General features: G+C 46.7%; 1 protein-coding gene across 1 annotated transcript in view; it reads right to left on the bottom strand.

Annotated features, from left to right (window-relative positions):
- The window catches only part of LIAS (lipoic acid synthetase), a 487597-nt gene that overhangs the window by 96447 nt on the left and 368318 nt on the right, over positions 1 to 22832 (bottom strand). Inside the window, exons 7-8 of the mRNA XM_069631781.1 lie at positions 22355 to 22483; positions 20070 to 20215 (exon numbers count right to left, since the gene is read on the bottom strand). Of these exons, the coding sequence (XP_069487882.1) occupies positions 20070 to 20215; positions 22355 to 22483 (275 nt within the window). The remainder of the gene's footprint in view (positions 1 to 20069; positions 20216 to 22354; positions 22484 to 22832) is intronic.

The raw sequence follows: 22832 nt of genomic DNA on the forward strand, positions 1-22832 counted from the left end.
AGGGCGGAACAGAAGTCCGCCCACTCAGAGTGGAACAGAGAATAAGTGTCTGGGGGCTGGTAGAAGGTAGCAATGGTCAAGGTGGTGGAAGGAGAGATGACCAATTTGCATACTAGGCTCACAAATGACGAATAGTGCTGAGTGGGTAGATGAAGAAGGAATCAACTCTGGGAAGATTAAGGCAACCCCACCGCCAGCACGGTGGGGTTGAGGCTTTGAGGTGATCTTAAAGCCGGCGGAAAGGAGTGAGTCAAAGGAAGTAACTGAGCTGGCCTTGAACCAAGTTTCAGTGAGTGCAAGTATGTCAAGGTCAGTGTCTTCAAGGAGAAGGCAGATGTCAGCAGAGTGTTGGATGGCTGTGCGTGAGTTGAGGGTCGCCAGGTGGAGATGACTGCTGCCTTTGAAGGTTTTTTGAGGGAGAGTGTTGCGGCGTGGGGCTTCCTTCAGAGGTGGTGGAGCAGAGGGGGCAGAAAGGGGAGAGGCAGGGGAAGGAAGGAAAATGATGAGAGATGGCAGGATTCGGTCAAAGAGAAGCAGGTTGGCCTGAGGGCCTTGAACCAGGACTGTGCCCATGAGGCAGACATTGATGCAGCCGCAAGATGAGAAGAAGGCCGCAAGGAGGACTTGGTGCTGCCATTAATGGATGTGGAAGAGTAAGGTGGGAGTGTGGCAGTGAGGTGAGAGATCCATTGGTCAGGAGATGGGACAGAGAAGGGGATGTCAGTGAAGATTTCTCTTGAGGATGCACTGACATAGGTGTCTGCAATTGGGGGGCCAGGGTTTGCAGCAAGGATGTCTGTTTTTTCCGTACAGATTTTGTGAGAGAGGGAGGATAGGTGATGGTGTGGCAGCTGGAGTAGATTGGGGAGATGAGTGCCATCTCGGAGCGAAAGGAGGAAGTGAGATGCAGAGAGAGAGAGCGAGAGGTGGGTGGGGTGTGTCTGCTACAATGCACAGTTCTGACCCTGATGCACAGTTGGCCAAGCGGGTGGTAAGAGTACAAAACAAAACAGTGTAGGATAGTGGCACAACTAAATTCGATTTTTACACTAGCAGACAAGTACAGAGCAGGATAATGGCACACCTAAATTCGATTTTTACACTAACAGACAGGTACAGGCAGGATGACACAGGAATTGCACATGAGGACAGAGATGGGTCAGAGGAAATGTAGTCAGGCAGTGAAAGCAGAGTGAAGTTTCACCATAGTACAGGGGACACCTGACATGTGAATGACTGGAGAGGCAGAGAAAGTGAGTCAAGGAAAGACAAAGCAGCCACCAAGCAGCAGACAGTACTCACGTGATGGCAAGAGGTGGGATGTCACAATCCAGAGGTGCATGGATGGAGAACCCAACAAGATACAGCATCTTTGGCTGTAGTTGTAAGAGGGTAGTGCCTGTAGGGACGGCCAGGCACTGACAGGCTCAGACAGTGGGCAGTTGATGGGGACCGGCGTTTGCCTAGCGGCTCCCTGATTGGCTTGGTAAAAAGGAGAATGCAGCCAATCGCAGCCGCATCAGGCTGTACTCCCAGAGAACTCTGCTGCTTGTGGGTGAGGCGGCCATTTTGGAGAGTGAGTTTCTCCAGCCACTAGCAAAAACAACGCTACAGATAGCCCTCACGCTTCAAAAAGTCAAGAAAATAAATGCAACTATTTAAAAATGAAAGTCACACTTTGCATTGGGAAGGAGGCACCACTCTATCTGCATTTAGCCCAAAAGGGCTTACCTTCAGTGTAGAATAGGTGAGGGTCGCCAACTGTTTCCGATGCTGCGTGAAAGATAAGGCGGCTCTGCAGCAGGCAGCTTGCGGTGAGAGGAGCGGACCTCAGATGCTGTCGTAGATCAGAGAAGCTACCAACCAGGTGTCAAGATCACATATAACCCAATTATCTTTAGGTGCGGAAAATCAAGCCTTCATCCCAAAAATACAACTACAGATCTGCTGTCCAAGCCTTGGTACTCTCCCACCTGGATGGTGACAATACCCATTTGTTAGGTCTTCCGGTGACTACCATGGCACCCCTGAGATGTGTTATGCATGCTGCAGCACGACTCAAGGACTCTGCAAATTGAACCACAAAACCCTGACCCTCATCGAACTGCGCTGAAAGCATGTATCCTCGTTAAGGGCTATTAGAACTTAAGAGGTTCAATCCTTCTGCGTTATCTACAAGGCTGTTGCCCTGAAGTCCCGAAGCTATGTAACTGAGAAACTCAGCATCTCCAGAGGCCTAAGATCCACCAGAAGGACATGTGCAGACTTGAACTCTGCCAGTGCAGGAAGAAAAGAACCAGAAGACAGGCCTTCTCCATCTACAGCCCAAGAGTCTGGAACCTCCTCCTCAGTCAACACCAGACATCCCCCCTCGCTTCTACATTTCAGGAAGGAGCGCAAGACATTCGTAATTGTACCACCCTAACACCTAGGTCCACACCTCCACTCCCCACCCTACCTGAGATGGGGATCGCTGCGGGTAGGTCCCTTTCTGTCAAATTTCCCGCCATTCCCATACCCAATTGTTAGCTCCCCGCTCCCTTGTACCTCTGCTTCCCTCACAGTGTCATACCCCCCAATGATTTGGAAAGCACTTTGTTTCTTTCCGAACTAGGTCCACACTCAATAAATACCCTAAAAATACTACTAGTAACGAATAAGGATTACACCTTGGGGGTACAATCTGTTCCAATGTCCCCTTTCATAGAGGTGAAGACAAAGACTTTCTGGAAAATGGCAAACCTTTTCCGTCAGGAACATTCAGAGTGATCTGCTAGCCGAACAAAGCCTACTTCAAGGTTAGCTCTCTGGTAACTAGGAACCTGAATCACTGGAATTCACAGACCCTGCAAGTGCTCTCCAAAACCCTTCCTGCCTAGGACATAACTTGCCCCTGGAAGGGGTCCTCCCACCAACCAGGTGTCAAGGACCAGCTTTAGGCACTTTTTGCCCACTTCAATTCAATTGTAACCTGGCTAGACTGCTTCAAGACGTTCAAGTCGCTCAAGCACCTAGAGATACCTTTGACATGCACCGCTTCTCAATCGACCGTTGAGCCACTGACTTATTCCACTGAATTCCTGCGATTCAGCTGTTTGTGCAGACCGTCACTGAAGAACTGTATCGCATTGTTGGACTTCTCCGAGTAAACTTGACCAATCTGAGATGCTGACTCGACCCATCGCCTGCCCATTCGTCACCTAATTCAATCCGATCACTGTAACCACACTTTTCAACCATGCTAAACCATCCCAAGCAGACTATATCGATGCCCGTGATCCACTTGGAACAGTCGACTAAAAACATCTCAACCCATTGCAAAGCACCTAGAAGCCTGGCTCGACACGCTTGAGCCCCAGAAACAAGCATTATAGGTATCTGAAGTGGTTCTGTCCCTTGGCTTGCCTTACAAGGTCCTGGTGACTAGTAAAACCCCCACAATCTACATTTTAAAAAGACATCTTTAGTGAAATTGACATGGCTGCTTAAGGTATTGCCTGTGCATCCCTGTCTTCAGACCCAGAGTGCCCCTTTGATTACAAAGTCTACATATTCCATGTCTTCCCTTTCAGGGTGGGTTATAGTGCTTTTGTTAGTGTTTTATGGTTAGTTTAATTAAAGTATCTTGTTTTAATAGAAACTTGGTTGGATATACTTTTATTTTGGTACTAGTGTCCTGTTGTTCACACTGCTCTTGAAGAGAAGAGCTGGCCCTCGTCCCATGCTACCTTAAAGAGGTGTTGAACATTGTAAGGAAAGTATGGTATCAAGAATACACAGACACAAGTGATCACAGTTCAAGGGTGTTTATTAGACTGTATAGGTAGGGTGGAAAAACGCCTTATCTAAACCTAAATCGAAGATGGGAGCAAGCTACGACTAGTGCAGTCTTGTCAAAATAAAAGGGCCTATACTAAAAAAAAAAACTATTGCCAATCCTTACAACTAAATACCAAAAAGAGTGTGGGGGTAGGATTCACAAGAAAGAAAGAAGTGTTCACAAATGAGAAGACAGGATGTGGTAGCCAGCGGTCTTCTCTTCCCCACATTTTGAGCACAGGACCAGGTGGGACTCCTGAGCACAGCACACGCTCAAGCTTTCCCAGCACGAGACAACAGTTCCACTTTAGATGTCACGGCCGTCGGTGGTTAAGTCTCTTTTCTAAAAAAAAGTCTCTCGCCTCCGAGGACCGGATAGCCTCCTAAAATAACAAACAAAAGGTTCCTTTCAAATGTACGTTGGGTGATTACTTCACCTCTGGGTCCCCTTCTTTTGGGGGCAGACCCTTCTCGACTGTTTGCCTCCTTTTGTCGGGTTCACTACGGCTTTTCACAAATCAATTTCTCTTTTGCCAGTCACAAATCTTAATGTCTTTTTAAACAGTTCACCCTGGACATCCCTCTGTCGGGTCCACTTTTGTCAAAGCACTGTTCCTTGGGACTTTAGACTTTGTCCCTCTTTAGTGGCATCCTTCTGTCTGGTACACTCTTGCCATTTCACAATTCCTTTTACTTTCTTCTGATGCAGGATTCACTTCCCTTGCGTTCTCAATGGTTTGTCGGTCAAAGACTTTCTGGTATCAATAGTTTCATTCAACGCTGGGTCAACCACAGTCTCTCGAGTGAGCACCGACGTGGTGCCAGACCACTCTGCAGCTGGTCTTCCCTTAACAATTTACAGTTGTTTAGACTTTCCTCAATGTGCCACTTTCATTCTACACAGTTCGGTTTCTTAATCGGTTCCCCTTTGACTCACCGGCTGTGATGAACCGCTTGGCTTTTCAGAATATCTGGAGTCAAGGACGGTACCACGGTAGCAGGCGTCTCCTTCTGTCCTGCTTATCAGTATAGGCACGCTCCATGTCCTGTTGACATCTGCTGCAACATGCCTGGGCTATTGTTTGCGGTTTTACGATTCCTTCCACGTAGGTCTCGCGGGTCCGGGTCGGAAAGGGCAATGTCGCTTCTCTCCTTGTCAGCCTTTCGGTTCTCGCCACCGTTCTCCTCCTCTTGAACTGCCGTGCATGGACAGCCGTCTCGTTGTGCGGTCTGCCTTGCTCCTCAAGTTCCTCAAGGGTTTCCCTTGGCCGGGCTCAGACCCCCTTTTAAAGTTCAACAAGAAAGCTTCCCTCTGCCGGGCTTGAGCCTCCTTTCAAAGTTCACGATTTCAACAAAAGATTTTTGGGACTTCTGGTTCCAGAATGCACTGGGCTAATTTTGCTCCCACTTCGTTGCTCCCGGAAATGGCATTTGCTGTCATTGGGAGCTGCGGGAGCCAAAAGGGGATGTTTTGTTGGAGGTCAGGGTCTCTCCCTCTGCCCCTCAGAGATCGGGGTTTGCATGCCTGGCCCAGGGGAGGAGTTTAAACTGTTGGTACCGCCAGGCAACTCCAACTGCCCCATGTCTTGCCTTCTGGAAATGGTTTCCTCCTCCACATTGCAATCTCCTCTCTGGTAGCAGGGCCAGTGTTTGGGCAGTTTTCCTCTCCTCCTCCAGGTCTCCCAGGGTCTCTGCAGCTCACTAGGGCTCTATCCTTCTCTCGGGTACCTTCCAGCATCCCCGACTCGCTCACAATTCTGTTTTTGGCTGATGCTTTTATACGCCCAGCTAGAGTTGAATGGAGTCAGGCGTGAGTAGTTGTCCCTCCCTGCCTGACTCTGTCTGACCTAGTTATCGGGACAACATAGAGATGCCCATAGGAATTTATTGCCCATTGATTCCTATGGGTAATTCTCATGACTCCCATTTGCCTCTTCCTCGTCCCAGTCCTTGTAGATTTCAATAGGGGAATAAATTGTAATGTTGTGGAGAGGCAAAATTCGTATTCGGTTTAAGAGATCAGAGTTCCCCTGTTTTCTTATTATTTTCCGTAAGGTAAAGAACTGGGGGCAAATGGGATTTTGGTGGCAATATCCCATAAAGACTGCTGGGATCTTGGGTAGGGGTGCATCAGAAAAAATGGGATACTGTGTCTCGCCCAAGGGCGCTCCTCTTGCAGACTCCAAAGAACCCCTGCCCAGGTAATCCTCCCTCGCTCTTTCTCCCCAGGTTAGGATTCAATAGCGATGGCCCTCCTCTGGCCACCTGAACAAAGGATCCCAGGGAATAACCTGGAAGAAACGTCTCAGGTTTTCACAACTTATACCAGTCAGTCTTTGACTGTTTCACCTTCATGATTGCAATCACGGCTGGTTTAATAGTAGTTTATTCATGTTGATTTACTCATCCATGTACTCCTGCAGCGCAGTAGTCATTTCGTCATAGGTTGGATCCTTTTACAACTCCTGAAGAACATCTTTTTGGAGCTAGAATGCCGTTTCTGGGCAGGAAACTCAGTCACCCAGTGGATTGGGTAAATTGTATACCCAAATGCATATGGAATGAACTCAATAATATTGGGCCTCATTACGACCCTGGCGCTAATGGTTTAACGGCGCCGTAAAGAGCGTCGGCGCCGTTAAACCATTAGCGCCTGATTACAAGGTCCCTTCGCGGGTTGGAGGCTTTAACGCCTGCAAAAAGCAAAAATCCAACCCGCTAAGGGACGTTGGAGCTAATTACGGCAACCATAATTAGCGCCTTCCCCATCCCCATTATGCCCTATGGGGCAAAATGGGAATGGGGAAGGGCAAATGGTGAATGGGGAATTACCGCCCCCGCCAACCTTGTGATGGGGGTGGTAATTCCGCCATCCACCATGCCGGAGACCGGCATGGACCATGGTGCTAATAGCACCATGGTCCAGCGCCTGGGTCGTAATGAGGCCCATTGTCTTTTGCAGTGTTCTGTCGCTTTTCTTGCTCAGGGCCTTCTGAGGTTATCGCAGCACGTTAACTGTGCTAGTTTGTAAACGCCCATCAGACATGACACTCTACCCTCTTGCTACTGATCCTGTTAAAAGATTAATGCAAGTCAGTGGATATGAAACTGAAGATTAGTCTCTCACCTTTTCTAGGTTTCTCTGTGACACCTGCCCCCGATGGCATACCATCCTTATTGTGCTCACACGCACATATCAATAAAAGTACCAATCATTTAATTGTTGCAGCAATCAACCAGTACACCTGCAGTGACACACACAGTCAGATGATTAAACTAGGTTCCCTGTAACATATGCTATGTGGGCCATCATTCTGAAGCCAGTGGAATATAAGAGCTAGTAACCGAGCACAAACCATGGTTGACCTGGTTATAAATTGACTAAGGACTAAAGTCACTAAAAGGTGTCACCAAGATCAAAATAAAGATCTGATGAGCAGGAGCTAAAGACAGCTCCCAGTTATCAGGCATCACACCATGAGCAGGGGCTACCTCTTGGGAATGAGGCATTGCAACGGGCCACAGAATGAATAACTTCAACATGAGATGGCAACAATATATTTTTGTACTAATATATATATATATATATATCTCCATTCCTACATTATGTCTCCTAGATTTGCCCTAATGTTTGTTCATGTACGTTCCCCCACTCCGTTCCCTTCCTCCAGTTTAAACAGAATATTCTTAAATATTTCAACTTCTGATGAAATATGTGCATGGGTAACAGATATCCAAATATAACCAAAGCTATTGTACAACAGGTTTGCCCTGAATTCAGCAGCTGATTCACCGATTTGCAGCATGGAGCATTACGAAAGCGGAGCAGCAGACCTCACGTCTTACAGGTGCCATTCTATCACACAACCCAGAATACTAGTCTAGTAGGGAGCCAATAATGTCTAAATAGTTAAACCGAAGAGATCCATTTCCAAATTAAAATAATTGATTTATTTGTATAATGGGGTAAACTATATTTAATATAATTATCCAAAAGCTGTACATGCCAAACCCTAGTAAAACAAGGGGATATACTTTTGGAAATTGAGTTTTCCAAACCCCAGGCGATGGTGCTATCATAGGAGTTCCTATTTTCACATAAGAGCATAATGAATTAAACTGAAGTTCCCATTCTCTAAAATAAACAAAGGGCAACGGATGCTTTATTCTACTAGTAAACAACCTGCTTTTGGAGCTACTCTGGCGACTAGTTCAGCGTTGCTGGGAATTTATATGTCTCACAGATCTGTCAGATAAACTATTTTCTATTGATCAAATGCTCTCATGTAACCAGTCATTTATATGACAAAAATATCTATGTTGTTTAAATTCGGCAGTGGCTTTCAATGACATATACACTCACTTCGAAGTATTGTTGAAGTTTTTGTAGAAAATGTATTTTGTTAAATGTGTTAAATCAAGTTGCCTTCCTAGACTTGAAGCCCTATAAAACCAAGGTTAGATTTAGTAAGTCCCTTAAAACCTTCCCATTTACTGTAACATCCAGCCATACCGTTTTGACATTGTGTTCAATTCTGGTTCCTAAGCACCAAGATGACAATATTGGTAAAAGGGTGATTGCTAGGCAGAACTACAATGAAAGCACACATGCAGGTGGATGCTTGTTACACAATATGACATGTTAAGCCATATCCAGTAGTAGTTGGTGTAAGGGCCATTACGAAAGAAAAAAGTGTTTGCAAGCAAGGCTCCACTGTGGTAACGGATGTTCATGCCATACTCCAAATGAAGGAGGGAAAAGAGATGCAATATTTTCACCATACAACCCACTGACAATTTCCCTCCCTGACTGTATCCCTTAGATTTAAACAGAGAGATAGGGACAGACACAGGGGATGCTGCTAGGTGCTTGGGGGGGAGATAGCATGGGGGAAGGACACCGGATCAAGGTCATTAAGATGCAAAGAGTTATCTTTTAAAAATATTTTATGAAGTGTTAAAAGGCTGCTCTCCCCTGTTTGTGGACAGAACGTCACACCCTTCTGAAGTCAGAAGGAGTACACACACAAGAACCAATATGCTAAGTACCTTGTTCTTTTAATTTTCTGCCAGCCATTGGATGATCTTCAGTCTTGGTTAAAAAAGTGTCTCCTCTTGCTTAACTCTTAGGCTATCTGTCAAGTCTAGGACTTATTGGAGTCTGATTGGTCCAGACAGAGTGCTTCGCATGGAAAAGAGACTCCCCATCACTTTGTTTGAAAGGGATTTGAACACAATCTTCAGAATACATGCAGATTAAAGAAACACCGCCAGCAGAAAAGCAAGGTTCACCATAGTTCCTACTCCACTGGGAGTATAAGACATGTTAAGGGCTGAAAGGTTAATCCTTCGACCTTCTCCACAGACTACTTGCTTGCTGCCAGGGGGAATATAGCACCTCTTGTGGCTGGTAGTATGTGGCATCCTAAGGTGTTTGACACTCAGAGCTATAGGTTCTAGGGAATCGCTGATCTCTTGGGTTTTTCCTATTTTCGTGGAGCCCACTAGTAAACTCAGAGTGAATGTCAACTTTACGCTGGCTTTTAGGCAGGGTAGGTTGAACAAAACAGGAGTGCCCTCTCTCCCCCTTACACTTTGCGTTGGCTATGGACCCATTTGCAAGAAGAGTGAGGGGTGGATACCAAGGTACAGGGTATTTATTTTGGTGAGACAGAATATAAACTTGCCATGTTTGAGGATGATACCCTGTTGTCCCTCTATCCTGCAGGCCCTCCTCAATGAATGCAGTCAATTTGAACTAACCTCAGTATTACAGTTTAATGATATCAAATCCAAAATATCATTACACAAATAAAAATTGCCTTAGGGAATATATTCCCATTTAAACGGGCTACAAAGTGGGTTAGATAACTGGGTATGCATCTAATTCTGGACATCAATGACTTACATAAGGCCAGCTATCCCACCTTGTTTTCCCAGATGTGTAAGGAAATTGGCTGTTTGAAGGAGGCTAACCATTTCCTGGTTTGGAAAAATCCAGGCAATTAAAATAAATATGTCAGTGCAGCTTTTTTACTTGTTGCAAGCTCTCTCTATACCTGTTCCGAGACTGGACCTACATAGACGGCAGAGAGACGATACACATTTCATTTGGGTGGTGGGGTGCGGGTGGGACGAAAGCTAGTGTTTCCGGGTGGGTGCTTGGCTCCCCGCTTGATAGAGGTGGACTACAGCGTCCCGATTTTCAAAGGTCCTTATGACACTGCCCACCTTCATATCTTGTCAGAGTGGTGTCAAGTGAATTTAACTAAGCAGTGGTGGAGGACGGATGGGGGGATTCCGCTGTGGCGGGCAAACCCCCACTGCCCTTTGATCGTCCTATCTCAATCCAGTAACTACAATGGCCTTTTTGGTGTAAAATAGACTCACAGACCCTTGAGATTTACTTTGTTTTTCTCGCTGCTAACACCCATGCATGCTGACCCAGACTTCACACCAGTGTAATTTCCCCATAGGCTTTCAATCTTGGCGAGACCTTGGAGGATGGTGCATTAGTCGCCTATTTGAGGGTGGATTTAACTTAAGTGAATATTAAACACAGAACTACCAAGTCAAACATTGGGTGATGCAGAGGTCGAGCAGGGAAGCTGCCACATTACAGCTGATCAATTTGAATGATTCCTTGTCCAATCTACACACAGTAGTGCAGGGATTTGCAATCTTTGGCTCTTCAGATGTTCTGACTGCAACTCCCACCAGCACTGGCCAGCATAGTCAATTGTAGCGGATCATAGGAGCCATAGTACAAAACATCTGGAGAGTAGACACCTCCATTAGATGATTAGTCTCAAACATTCATTGTATTCTTCCCTGGTCCTCCCAGTTTACTGGGTGCTCATATATGCAAGCTTTGAAGAGGGTTTTGGGGATAATCCTTTCTGCTAAAGACTGCAAGCGTTATTTGGAGTTGGGTGAAGGGCTCAACTTTGTGCATCCAAAACAAGGAATTGGCTTACAAGTTATTTTGTAAATGGTAAATGACGCTGAACAGGCTAGGCTGAATAACATGAAGGTGGGATTGGAGAGTGTTGGCAATGATGTGGATCCCCTGGCTCTCTCTTGCACATTTGGTGCAAATGCCCTAAGGTTGAGCTGTTTTGGCAGACAGTGCTCAATTATATATTGAAAGCTATAGGTGAGCCTTTTCCATTTGATCCAGATATTATTCTCCTGGCTCTCCCGGCTGGCAGGGTCTTACCTTGTGTGCCCCCAAGGGAAAAATCTGAATGATAATGTTGCTTGCAGCCAAATGGATTGATGCAAGCTGGAGAGACTCAGAGCAAGCATATTACCTTTAATGACAAATTCGGCATCCTACTTGTCATGCAAAGGTTATCCTTGTACTTTGCAAAAGGGTTATGTCGCAGTTTCTGATAAAGAGACCCCTACAATATTTCCTAGCCTAGAATTCAGAGACCTTACTTGCTTGCAATGTTTTCATGCACTCATTCCATTTGATCTTCAGGTTGGCTGCATAGGGGGAAATCTTGGCCTTCAAAGTACACAATCAAAGGATACGAGCTCCAATTCACGTTGATAGAGCATTTTGACTGATTTTGCCTCATGTGAATAAAGTTGGGTAGTTCGTTAATAGTTTTATGTTCCCTCAAATGGTTATGCCTTCTTGTTTGTCAGATGAGAGTTTGGAAGGGCATACTTTGGACTGTGGGGGTTAGGGTGGAGAGTGGTGCGGGGAAATGTGTAGGGTTTTCTTTTTCTCATCACTATTGGTTACTTGCTATTATCTTGTAGGCTTATGGTCACTTGTATAGTTGAACCCAATAACAAACCTTTGACACAAATGGGGGAGCGCACACTTTAGCCAATTAAAAATGTTAAAATGATTGGAACCACATTATCTTATTTTTTTTAATTAATGTTTTGGTTTCAAACAAACCTTTACAATTATTACACATAAAATGAATCATCATAAAAGTACAATTACATTACCTACCCATTATCATAATTAGTTTCAAAGTAGGAGCAACAACTTTACATTTGACCGCACAGCAACTTCTGAATAAATGCATTACAACCTAACTTCAATGACCCACCCTCTGACCCTCCTGATCACTAATTTTTCATAATTCATGGTAGACTGTATCCCCAGCCGTTTCCATTCGGGCCTAGATATAGCCGCACCTGGTGTGGTTTGAAGGTCAGAGCTGGGAATTCTTGGTCATAATAGAGTTGGGTTGGCCAGATCGCTTGGAATTGGTAGAGCTTTCCTTCTTTAGCAGCTAACACTCTTTCGGCTACTAAAATGTCCCAGTCTTCAATACACCATTGACCCAAATTTGGGCCCTCTGGCATTTTCCAGCATCTGGCAGTAGTGATACGCGCTGCTAGCAACAAATGAGTCATCAGTTTCGCCCAGATTCCTGACTTTGGACATACCCCTTCACATGGCACCCCTAGCAGCAGGGTTTTTGGGCACAGCGGGAGACCACTACCTGTAATGTCTTGAATCATTTGCACAATGTTCTCCCAGAAGGTCCGCATTAGGGGGACAATCCCACCACATAAGAAAGTACGAGCCCCACAATTTCGCCAACAGGTAGGGAGGATCAAGGCCTGGAAGTGATGAATCTGTACCGCAGGGTAGTACCACCGGAACAACAATTTCACAGCACACTCATTGTTCATCACACATTTAGACGAGGCGCTGCCTCTGGCCCAAATCTCCAACCAGGCCACATCATCCAACTGAAAGCCTAGGTCAGCCTCCCATCGGGACATGTAGTCTGGGCGTCACAGGGACAGGAGGTCCCCCCGTAACAGTCTATACAGTTTTGAAATCCCTCCCTTATGTAGGCTCTCCCCAATAGCAAGTTTGAGTGGGCTCAAGGACCGAGTGGCCTTCTCTCTTATTTCAGGGTGAGTAATCCAGTGACGGACCTGGGCGTATGTAAACCTATCCGACTCCAAGAGTTTAAATTCGTTTTTTACAGCCTTCAAACGAGCGTGGTTGGCCCTCAACAAATAGTTGACCCAGAGTGAGTAGGCCCCCCTCTTTCCATCGCTTAAATGCGCCCAGAGGAATACTGGGTGTAAAGGCAGGGTTACCAAAGACTGGGGAAAGTGGGCCCACACTCCTAGTGATCGTTTTCCTCCGTAGAACCTCATCCCATACGTTCAGAGTAGCTTTCATCGATGAGAGTAGACGAGGCCATTGCTTACGTGAATGAATGGGAAACAAAAGCGTAAGAAGCAAAGGCGCAGGGACCACTGAGCTTGCTCTAACTCCATCTACCTTAGAACCTGAGCGTCAGCCGTCCATTTGGGCAAATGAGAGAGTTGGGCTGCCTCTGCGTATCTCAGTAGGTTAGGGACCCCCAAACACCCCAGTCCGGATCCCACGCATCATCACCCCCTTAGGGATCCTAGATTTCTTCCCCCGCCAGATGAAACCTAATAGTTTGCGTTGAAGCCTTTCTAATATGGGTTTCGGGATTTCTACTGGGAGGGATGAACAGCAATATAACAATCGGGGAAGGAGGTTAATCTTGACAGCCGTGATCTGCCCCATTAACGAAATATCTTGTCCCTCCCATCTCAATAGGTCCTGTTCTAATGTCTTAAACAGGGGAGGGAAATTAGCCCCATAGAGGTCCCTCAGAGGGGCCGTCAAGTGAACACCCCGATATGCTATAGAAGTTGTGTCCCAGCAGATCGGGCAGATATCCTGGATGGCACTTATATCTTGTGCGGAAAGGCCAACCCCCAATGCTACTGATTTCCCAAAATTAATGTCAAACCCTGCCACCTGTCCAAACGTTCGAAATTCCTGTAAGGCCGCCTGCAAGAAGGGGATGATGTTGGTAATAGATAAAAGCACATCATCGGCATACATTGAGACCTCATGGGGGGAATCCTGCACCACCAGGGCCTGAAATGCGTTGAGCCAAGGGCTCCATAATAAGCGCAAACAGGAGTGGAGACAACGGGCATCCCTGACGGTTTCCACAAGTAACAGGGATTAGGGGTGAGCGCTCCCGATTGACCTGTAGTGAGGTATTCAGAGAAAAATAGTTGGCGGCAATCAATTGCCTAAACTGAGGCCCAAAGGCGAATGCCTCCAGAGTCGGGTGCATGAAAGACCAGTCCACCCTGTCAAATGCTTTTGTACCGTCCAAAGCTAGGAGGGCCAGCTTGTCATTATTGCCAATTCAATTACATTTAGTGCCTGTAAAGACCGGATGGGGGGTATGTACTTCCGCTCTCTATTTGGTAGAGGAGAGACACAGAGACCCCTGCCAAGATTCTCTATTGTGGTAGCAATGGACGAGCAATCAAGGCCTAGCTTCTCAGGAGGTGATGCGAGCTGGTTCTTAAGTACAGTGTAGTCACCAAGCACCCACAAAGGAATGTCCACACACTGTATCGGTTAAAACACAGTCTTTATATAATTAATATTCAAGGTCATATACACGATCACGATAACTCCCTTTGTACTCCGAAAATCAACAATGATATGATATGATATGATATGGTATTTGTAACGCGCCTATACACAAGTGTTTCAAGTGTTTCAATGGTAAATGTATACAATTCTAAAGTGGTACCACTAATGTTATTAGATCTCATTAAAGTGCATACGGTCAGAATGACACAGATCAAAATAAAGAGGAAACCAGCAGTAGAGAGAGGAAGGAAAGCAAGATGGTTGAGCAATTGGCAGAATACTGGCCCCGTTACCTAGACACAGTTCTGTGTGGAGATCCCCCCACCTGGGCAACCTGTAGACAAAAGATACAAGCCCAGTCCATATATTGTTCCCACTAGACTTTCCAATAGTTCTGCAACCCCAAAGTACCTTGGTGTTGTAGCGTTCCGAGTCAGGGAATCAACGGCCCTTCTTGAGTGTCCTCCCTTTCAGGTGGGAGTCACGGGTCGGCGAACGTCTGACGGAGAGCAGCTCGAGCTACGACGGTGAAGTGGCCGCGTCGTTCCTAGCAGTACTCGTTGACGGGGAAGCGTAAACATCCTGCCAAGAAGAGGCGTGCGGGGCACCTCGGTGTCGATAGTTCTGGACCGCAAAGAGTTGAAGAACTGTGGCCCAGCAAGGGCATCGAGTCGTCGGCGTCTCTGTGGTCCTTGGGTGGCAGAAAACCCACCGGTGGATGCTCCTCGCCGCGTTAACGGTCAGGCCTTCTCCAGCAGGATACAATGGTGACGATGCGGATGAGAGTGTCCTTGGATCAATGAAGTTCTTAGGCAACGGGAGCACGGCGGCTCCAGTCGGCGACAGTGGCGGACAAAAGTCCGGGCGCTTCTCCTTGGAGTTCCGCAGCAATCCCTGTATCGGGTCGGCAGCCTGTCGAAGGTCTGTCTACCAGGGAGCTTAGGCAAAGATCAGCTGTGCACGATGGTCCCTCGTAGCTTGGGACGAGGGCGCCTTACCAGGTCCTCTCTGGGTCAGTCCTTGAGGCACAGCAGCTTTCAGATGGCGAAGGAGAGCAACAGCAATTCTTCTCGTCCAGCAGGGCTTCAAGGTTAAGCTTCAGTTACTCCAGTTACTCGTCGCAGTGGACGTCAGCTTCCGAACACGATTCCTAGCAGTGAGAGGTCCCCAGATATACTGTAGATCTCCCATTCATTCCGCTGGGTCACACTCAAGCATCCAATCACGACGACGGGCATTCATGCAGGGAGGCAGCCAATCAGGCACACGGTGCATTCAGGCCATTCACTTCCCTCCAGACACTCACAACAAGTTATGTGTATTGGGCGCTTCCACTCAACAGCCAGTCAGGGGGAAGAAACAGAGGCAGGGCTTAATGGGATTTCAGGAAGATCAAGGTAACAGGTGATGGAAGGCAAGAAGCCATGGGGGCCATTTTGTCTCCATCAGGAATCTACCGATTCCAACGACAGGGCCTGGGCATCCCAAAATGGAGGACGGTCAGGGCGCCAGTCATTTAAACACAGAGCTGCCACCAGCCCGTACACTGCTCTGTGGGTCACACACAGGTTCCCAAAAACATACACTAGGGGCGCAGGGTTGTACCCCTACCCATGGGTGCCGTAAGGGTATCCCACGGGTCTGTTCACCAAACCAAAAGAGAGAGAGCTGCACCGCCAGGAGTCCCACATGAACTCCTGCATGGAAAACACGACAGAACACATGATAAAAAGCAGTAAAGGAAAAGGATACGGAGGCCCTGTCCCTCCGATGCATTTCCAGCATCACAGTGCCCGCCTGATGTCTCCCGTTTTCCTGCCGTGGATGAGGCCCGGTTGATCGGAGTTAAATCAACCGAGGAAGGAGTGGGGCCAAGCGGTGCACTATCACCTTTGAGTAGATGTTAAATATTCATGAGCGAAATTTGCCTATAAGAGGCACAATCCTTAGGATCCTTCCCAGGCTTCAGTACCAGAATAGTGGAGTTTTGCATCGAGGGGGTTACGCTTCCCACTCCCGAAATGAATTAAAAAGGGACGTTAAGGGAGCAAGTAGCTGGCTTCTAAAAAGCTTGTACAATCTAGGGGAAGAAACCATCTGGGCCTGAGGTACGGGATTTCATAGATTTTATTACAGATTTTATTACAGCCTCCACTTCCTCCTGTTCGATCGTCTTCCTGAGCCAGTTGGGGTAAGGATGCCTCTGCGATATATTGCCTCTTTGCCTCAATCGATCTGTCCACACTGGCCATGTTCCGGAGTCCAATGATGAAGTTTTGCTTTCTGGTTTTCGCAAGTTTCCTCGTCAGGAGGTGGTGGGCCTTATTAGCTTTAACATAGTAAGTCTGTTTGACTGATAACAGGGTCTGCGCTGTCTCCTTCCCATACAGGGCCTCTAGTTTGTTACAGGCCACCCGTAGGGCCACGTGAACCTTAGGGGACCATCCCTTCTTGTATTCACCTTCAATGTCCCGTATCTCTTGTTCCAAGAGGGTTCTCGTTTGTTTCTTCCTTCTGTAGTATGCTGCCGTGTGTGCGATTAGGTGTCCCTTGTTATGGCTGGGGAGGTTAGTTCCGTGGGGTTTCCTCCACGGCATGGTCTGTGAGAACCTTCGGGCGATGCCCACCTTATTTTTGAATTACAAGAAATGGGTTGAAACCAGGATCAAGTCGATGCGCAAGGACAAGCGGTGGACGTGTGAAAAGAAGATAAAGTCCCTTTCCTCTGGATGAAGCAGCCTCCAAGCATCCACCACTCCCAGTGATCTTAACAAGTAAATAATTCACAGTATGATTTTATAGTCTGAGGGATGGCGCGTGTGTTTTATCCTTGTCCGGGAACCAGTTGAAATCCCCTTAAACAATGACCTAGCCTTCCAGGAATGGCAGAAGGGCGGACTCTAGGTCTGCCAGAAAGGGTTCTTGGCCCTCATTCAGGACGTAGATCAAGACCAGTGACTGCAGTTGGCCCAGGAGCATCCCCTTGACACCTACAAAGCGGCCTCCCAGCTCTGTAATTGAGTCTTACTCCTCGATTGGAATGCCCTTGGCCACCAAGATTGCTGCGCCCCCCTGCCCCAGGTTTTTGTGACAAGTACAGGCAGGGACAGGTCTGAGGAGTGCAAGGCAGACAGGGAGCCCCGGGGCTAGGCAGGAATAGGCAGTTTCAGTGGCTAGTACAGCAGGGGGCTCCCAGGAGCAACAAATGAAAGTTGCAGTATAATAAGTATGAAAGGGACTGCAGTGTGAATGGAGCAGCTGCCTACCCCAAAGCAGCCGTGGTAGCCGGCTAAGTTCTACCCTGCTCCGTCGTCAGGGCCGCGTCAAGGAAGACAGCAAGTTGGAAGAGCGGTCATAGTAGCAGCCTGATACAGCTGGGAAGGCTCTGCAGTGAGGTAGGGCAGCGATCATTGCCAACTTTATGTGGAGGAGAAGGCACCGCAGTATGGGGCGCAATCTCTGTACTTGCAGTTACGGTAGTGTGGAGGAAGCGGCCATCAGGAGATCAGGGCAGAAGGGGTAAATGTCTGTTCTCAGCAGTCACAGGTGGTGTGCTTAGAGAATCCCACGCCTGTTCAATGCAGGTAGCCCCAATGCGGCCTCAGGACCGCCGTGTGTGGTACGATTTACGATGACAGGTTTAATGCAGGAACCCTCAGAGCGGCCTCTGGAGCAGCAACAGCGTGATAATAATGCAGCACAGCAGCCGCGTATGTCTTGTATCCGTCGTTATAGAGAGGAATGTAAAAGGGCCGAGACCTATAGTAGAGACCTTCACCTGCAAGGAGCGAGACAACCGCTGGGAGGGAACCAGTCGCTCCACAAGGCTCACCCTGAGCAAAGCTGCGCACAGTGGAAGCCTGTGCTGGAGCGCCAAGATAATTCCAGCCTGGAGGCAGGACCACATCACAAACGGGGCAGGCAGAGGAATCCCAAAGTCTGCGAAACGCTGCAGAGTCCCAGTGGGTGAAGAGCTCAAGCCACCGCGGTCTCTTGAGGCGAGCGATCGAACCATCGCTGAAGTGGCACACTGGCATGCATGACTCACGACGTCCGAATGAAGCACCGCTGCGGGACAACAGATCACCCGAGAAGCACGGTTCTGCAGTTACCAGAACAGCCCCCTCACCGACGAGGCACACCGCAGAACAGCAGGTAAGTGGTTAGCCCAGAGGAGAGGGAGGGCGGTGGCAGAGCAATGAGGCACTCCTCGAGGAAGTGAGGACAAGAGGTTGAGGGCCCATATCAGCTACCAGATACCTTAGATAGAAATACACAGGAGCAGTAAAGCTGAAACGACTGGGTATCAAGAATCTAAGAAAAAAAAAACAAGACCCAAGAGGGGTGACCCTGAAACCAATGCCCCACACGGGGGTACGAGTCACAAGGGAAACAACAGTTCGGAAGGACCACAGAGCCCAGTCCGAGCTGATAATTTAAACCACTCAAAGGTCGGAAACCACATTCAATTAAAGTTACCTGTAGAGCCAGAAGGTCTGTGCTGGTCCAAGAAAATCTATTGCTCAATGGATTTGAAACACCCTGGAGGGGTGAGCAAGTGCCCTAGTTGCAACAGTGAAGGATCTACAAGTTCAAGTGTTGCATTTAAGGAATTCAATTTCCCAGCTAAGCAAGACATTGTTGAGAAGGTCTGGAGGACCCTTTTCTATAGAGAGACTAGGAACTTTTTTCGAATTATACGAGCAGGTAAAGGCCTGAAAGACCACGCGAAGATTTGAGAGACATATGGGAGAGTCATGCAAAAGCCAGCACAAGCCAAAAGAAATGGACGAGTAAAGAGCACTTCTCTAGGCCAAGTTATGTTTTTATTATTGGTGGCACGGTCAGTTCATAGGGTAGCAAAGGTTTGGACAGAGGACAAGGTTTATTTGTGAAAGACGTCCTTATGAGCATTTTCTAGGTTATGGAACCTTCACCATCTAAGAAGCAGGGATAGTGGAGGCCTTTTCTTTACTTTAATACATTTGAAACCCTTGAAAACATGTCTTCTTGTCTGTCTCCTATGTCTGACCTACCACAGAAGGCATGGGTGGACAGGACAGCCCAATCCAAGGGAGTCGGGCAATGTTTCCACACCAACTCCCGGTCTTCGGCCAGGATGGGAGCAGACTTCGTCCAGGCCTCCAGCACTGGGGCACCCACTGCTGCATTAAAAGGCAGCAAGGTATTCTTTTACAGTCCTTCATCCAGTAGATCAGTGAGTTTGTATTCAGCTTTGGGCCTGGAAAGCGCTGACAATTCCAAGGTGCAACTGCTTTGGCCATCAAATGGTAAAAAATAGGCCATTGGTTGAAGCTTCTTGGAGACCTGAAGCAAGTTCTGACAGCCCCTCTCCTTTGCCATAAAACTCCTCTGACAAGTCTCCATCGCCGAGGGCCACCATCCCAAATGAAATGGGGTCCCCTTGCTAATCAGCAATTTGAACAATCTTTGAACTAAACTGCCCTATTGAAAGTGGGGCACAATTGAGAGGGTCTCTGGCGCTGAGCCCCTAGGCATCTCTTACGTGGCCGCCCTGTAGGGCCAGGCTGGCTTGCGCAAGTTCGGTGGCCATTGAATGTGCCAATGGTACTGCTGGAGTTCATGTATATTTTCTTTTTAAAAGTGTAAAAATGATCTCCCTTTTTGACATCTGGCGTTCAATTGTTACAGTCAAGATAGCAGGTGTTCCACAACAAACATTTGATAATGATAAGATGTACAATAAAACGTGTGTTAAGGATTCAAACAGACTCGATATTAGGCTTTCTAGAAAAATCATTTGCATATATTCATCAAGATGCTTTTTTTAAGTTTGACTAACCTGCCATTGTAGAGTACACCTGTTCATCTGTCTCCCCTAAGCCCAGCATGATAGAGGTCTTGGAAATTATGTTCGGCTGGACATTCTTGGCGTGAATCAGGACACTAAGCGATTGATCAAAATTAGCACGAGGGTCACGAACATGCCTATTGAAGAATGGATGTTATGAAAATAATTTAAATACACTACAGAAAAAGGGTGCAAAAATGTGCTGTTGCCACATATTTATAATTTAAGGTGACATATTACGAAACAAAAACAGTTGTTGCTAAATCTGCTGACATTACTGCTCCAATTATGCAATAATTCTGGTGGCGATCACTGACAGCGGTAAGAAAACAGTTTGTGATCCTGAGGCCGCCCGGTAGATGCCAGATGCACAAAAGAGATTTGTGCTTGGATCGACTGACAACAGCGTGTCACATATTTCTCTGGCAGCCTCCATATATAGTAGCAGTGTGTGCCAGAATAAGGGGTGAGGATGGGGCAGGGATGTTTTGGAGGTGGGGAGAGGAGCAGGGGTGCCGCACAGTGATCACTGGGTTTTGGGGGGTGGCGGGGTGGGGGGGGGGGGTGGGGTGGGAAAGGCAGGTTGGTGGTCTACTCAAAAATGGTGAGTCTCGTAAAAGGCGAGTGACCATGCAGAGGTACGGCCTAGAATTTGTGCAACGCCGCACTTGAGCTCTACGATTTTAAAGTATAAAAAGTAATACTCAGGTACATTTTTACTGCCAGTGGTAATAATCTTACTGTCAACCATAGCATACAAGAATTTTGGAGATAGATCCCTAGGGGCATTCCGTAGTCTTACATAATTACCAAAGTGTTTAGGGAACCCACTGGACCTACACGGAAGGTAGTAGCAGCTGGTTTTGATTTTAACCATGTTTAAGACTACATAAGAACAGATCATCTTTCTGGTGGTAAATGCCACAAAGTTTACCAGTTATTTTATTCTGATATGGAGGTTTGCCGGTAATGTTGTTACGGCCAGCAGTAATTTTAGTATTGTTGGTAACGCTATCACAAGTAGCAATTGGTTACTGCTTTCTGTAACGGGTGGTAGTGCATCTGTGGCAGTAGAAAGCACGTACTACTAATAAAATATCCTCAACACCTAGGTCCACAGACCTTCCACTCCCTAGCTAACCTGAGACTGGGGGATTGGTTTCCTACTTCCCAGTTTCCTCCCCTGGTTGCTTGCAGATCCTGTGCTGCCAAACTTCCTGTCCTCCCTCTCACACGTTGCTTTCTCCCCGCTTACTTGTATTGATTCTTTTGCAATCTGCTTCCCTTGCTGAGTGCTTCCCGCTACTATAATGCGTGCCGTTGCTTCACAAATCTTGGTCCACCCGCAATAAACACCCTAATAATAACGTGCCTATAATGATAATGTCCTTTCCATAAAGGAGCACAAGAACTCTTCCATACCGTACATGCAATATTTATGCTCTGTCGGTAAATATGCATTGACTCCTATGAATGACAAAATGGAGGCCAAACGCCTTTCAAATGAAAAATGTATAATTGTTTTACTAGACTCGGATTGCCCTTAAACTGTGTATTGTCATCGGATTCCATGCCCTGCACGCAAACGGCTCTACGCAAGATGAAGATGCAAGGCCATGAAGTCTGGAAAGTACATCTTATTAAATATTTGTTTTATGCCACTGCCATGAAGTGACAAGCTAAAAAATAATCATATTCTGAATAAAACAAGCTGTAAAGGAAGACAACCATGTTCTTCCATGCAATGTAAAGTATTCAAAATATAATCAAACAACGAACACAATAATAAAGTATACAGTTTAGGACTCGGATGCCAAATCTATTCTAGAACAGGAGTTTGAATGCATTAGCTCTTAATTCCTCCACATACACCAGTAAAGTCTCAATAAAATGGCTGGTGTTGCAAATATGTTACACATGAACTGCCAACAACTTCCAGGCATACCATCCCTCAATATATCTGAGGTTGAAAGCTAGTAGCCTCAACAGTCACAGTCTAAATATAACCCAAGATGGATGCAATATCTCACTCACATGCACAATTTGAGACTTATGTCCTCATCTCATGTCACCTTTCAAGTTACTGGAAGTAACCGCAACTTCAGGGCATCCGCCCTAGACTGCAGTCTGTGTCTATAATTGTAGGCGTGCACCTGCGATATCGGTATAAGTATAAAATGTGAATACACACATTGCCAAATACCCTTCACAGAGGCTATGAGCCTGAACAAGTACTCAAACCTCAATCAACAAATTGTATTTTATCTGAACCTTACCTCTGTAATTGAGGAACTGTTTCTACGTTATGCGCGTAGACGTCTAATCCGGACTGTGCCACCTTCTCTACAGATTTTAGATCACCCCGGAAATCTGGGGTTAGACATTCCACCAAAATGTTTGGACTCCTAAAAAAAAAAAAAACATTGTTTAAAATCCCTTAATTTTAAACCTTGCCCTATATAAACAGCTTGAAGGACCCCAACATATGATTTATTTGTATAAACATTTGTTATATTCAGAATCTTGTAATGGCAATCATCTGTGATGAGATATCTACTAACAGGCATTTTCAGCTTTCATGTACAGAAGGACTCCAGTGTATCATTTTGGAATGTAGTAACATTTTAATGAATGTACCCTTTCATTGCAAGCCTCAGTCATGAAATACATTCGCAAATGCCTGCACAATTACACCCGAATCAACACTTTACAAGAGGGAGCGGCGGTAGTGCCATGAACGGTTAATTAGAAACA

The sequence above is a fragment of the Ambystoma mexicanum genome, chromosome 6q (genome assembly GCF_040938575.1).
Source record: "Ambystoma mexicanum isolate Mex_15411 chromosome 6q, UKY_AmexF1_1, whole genome shotgun sequence".
Taxonomy (NCBI): domain Eukaryota; kingdom Metazoa; phylum Chordata; class Amphibia; order Caudata; family Ambystomatidae; genus Ambystoma; species Ambystoma mexicanum.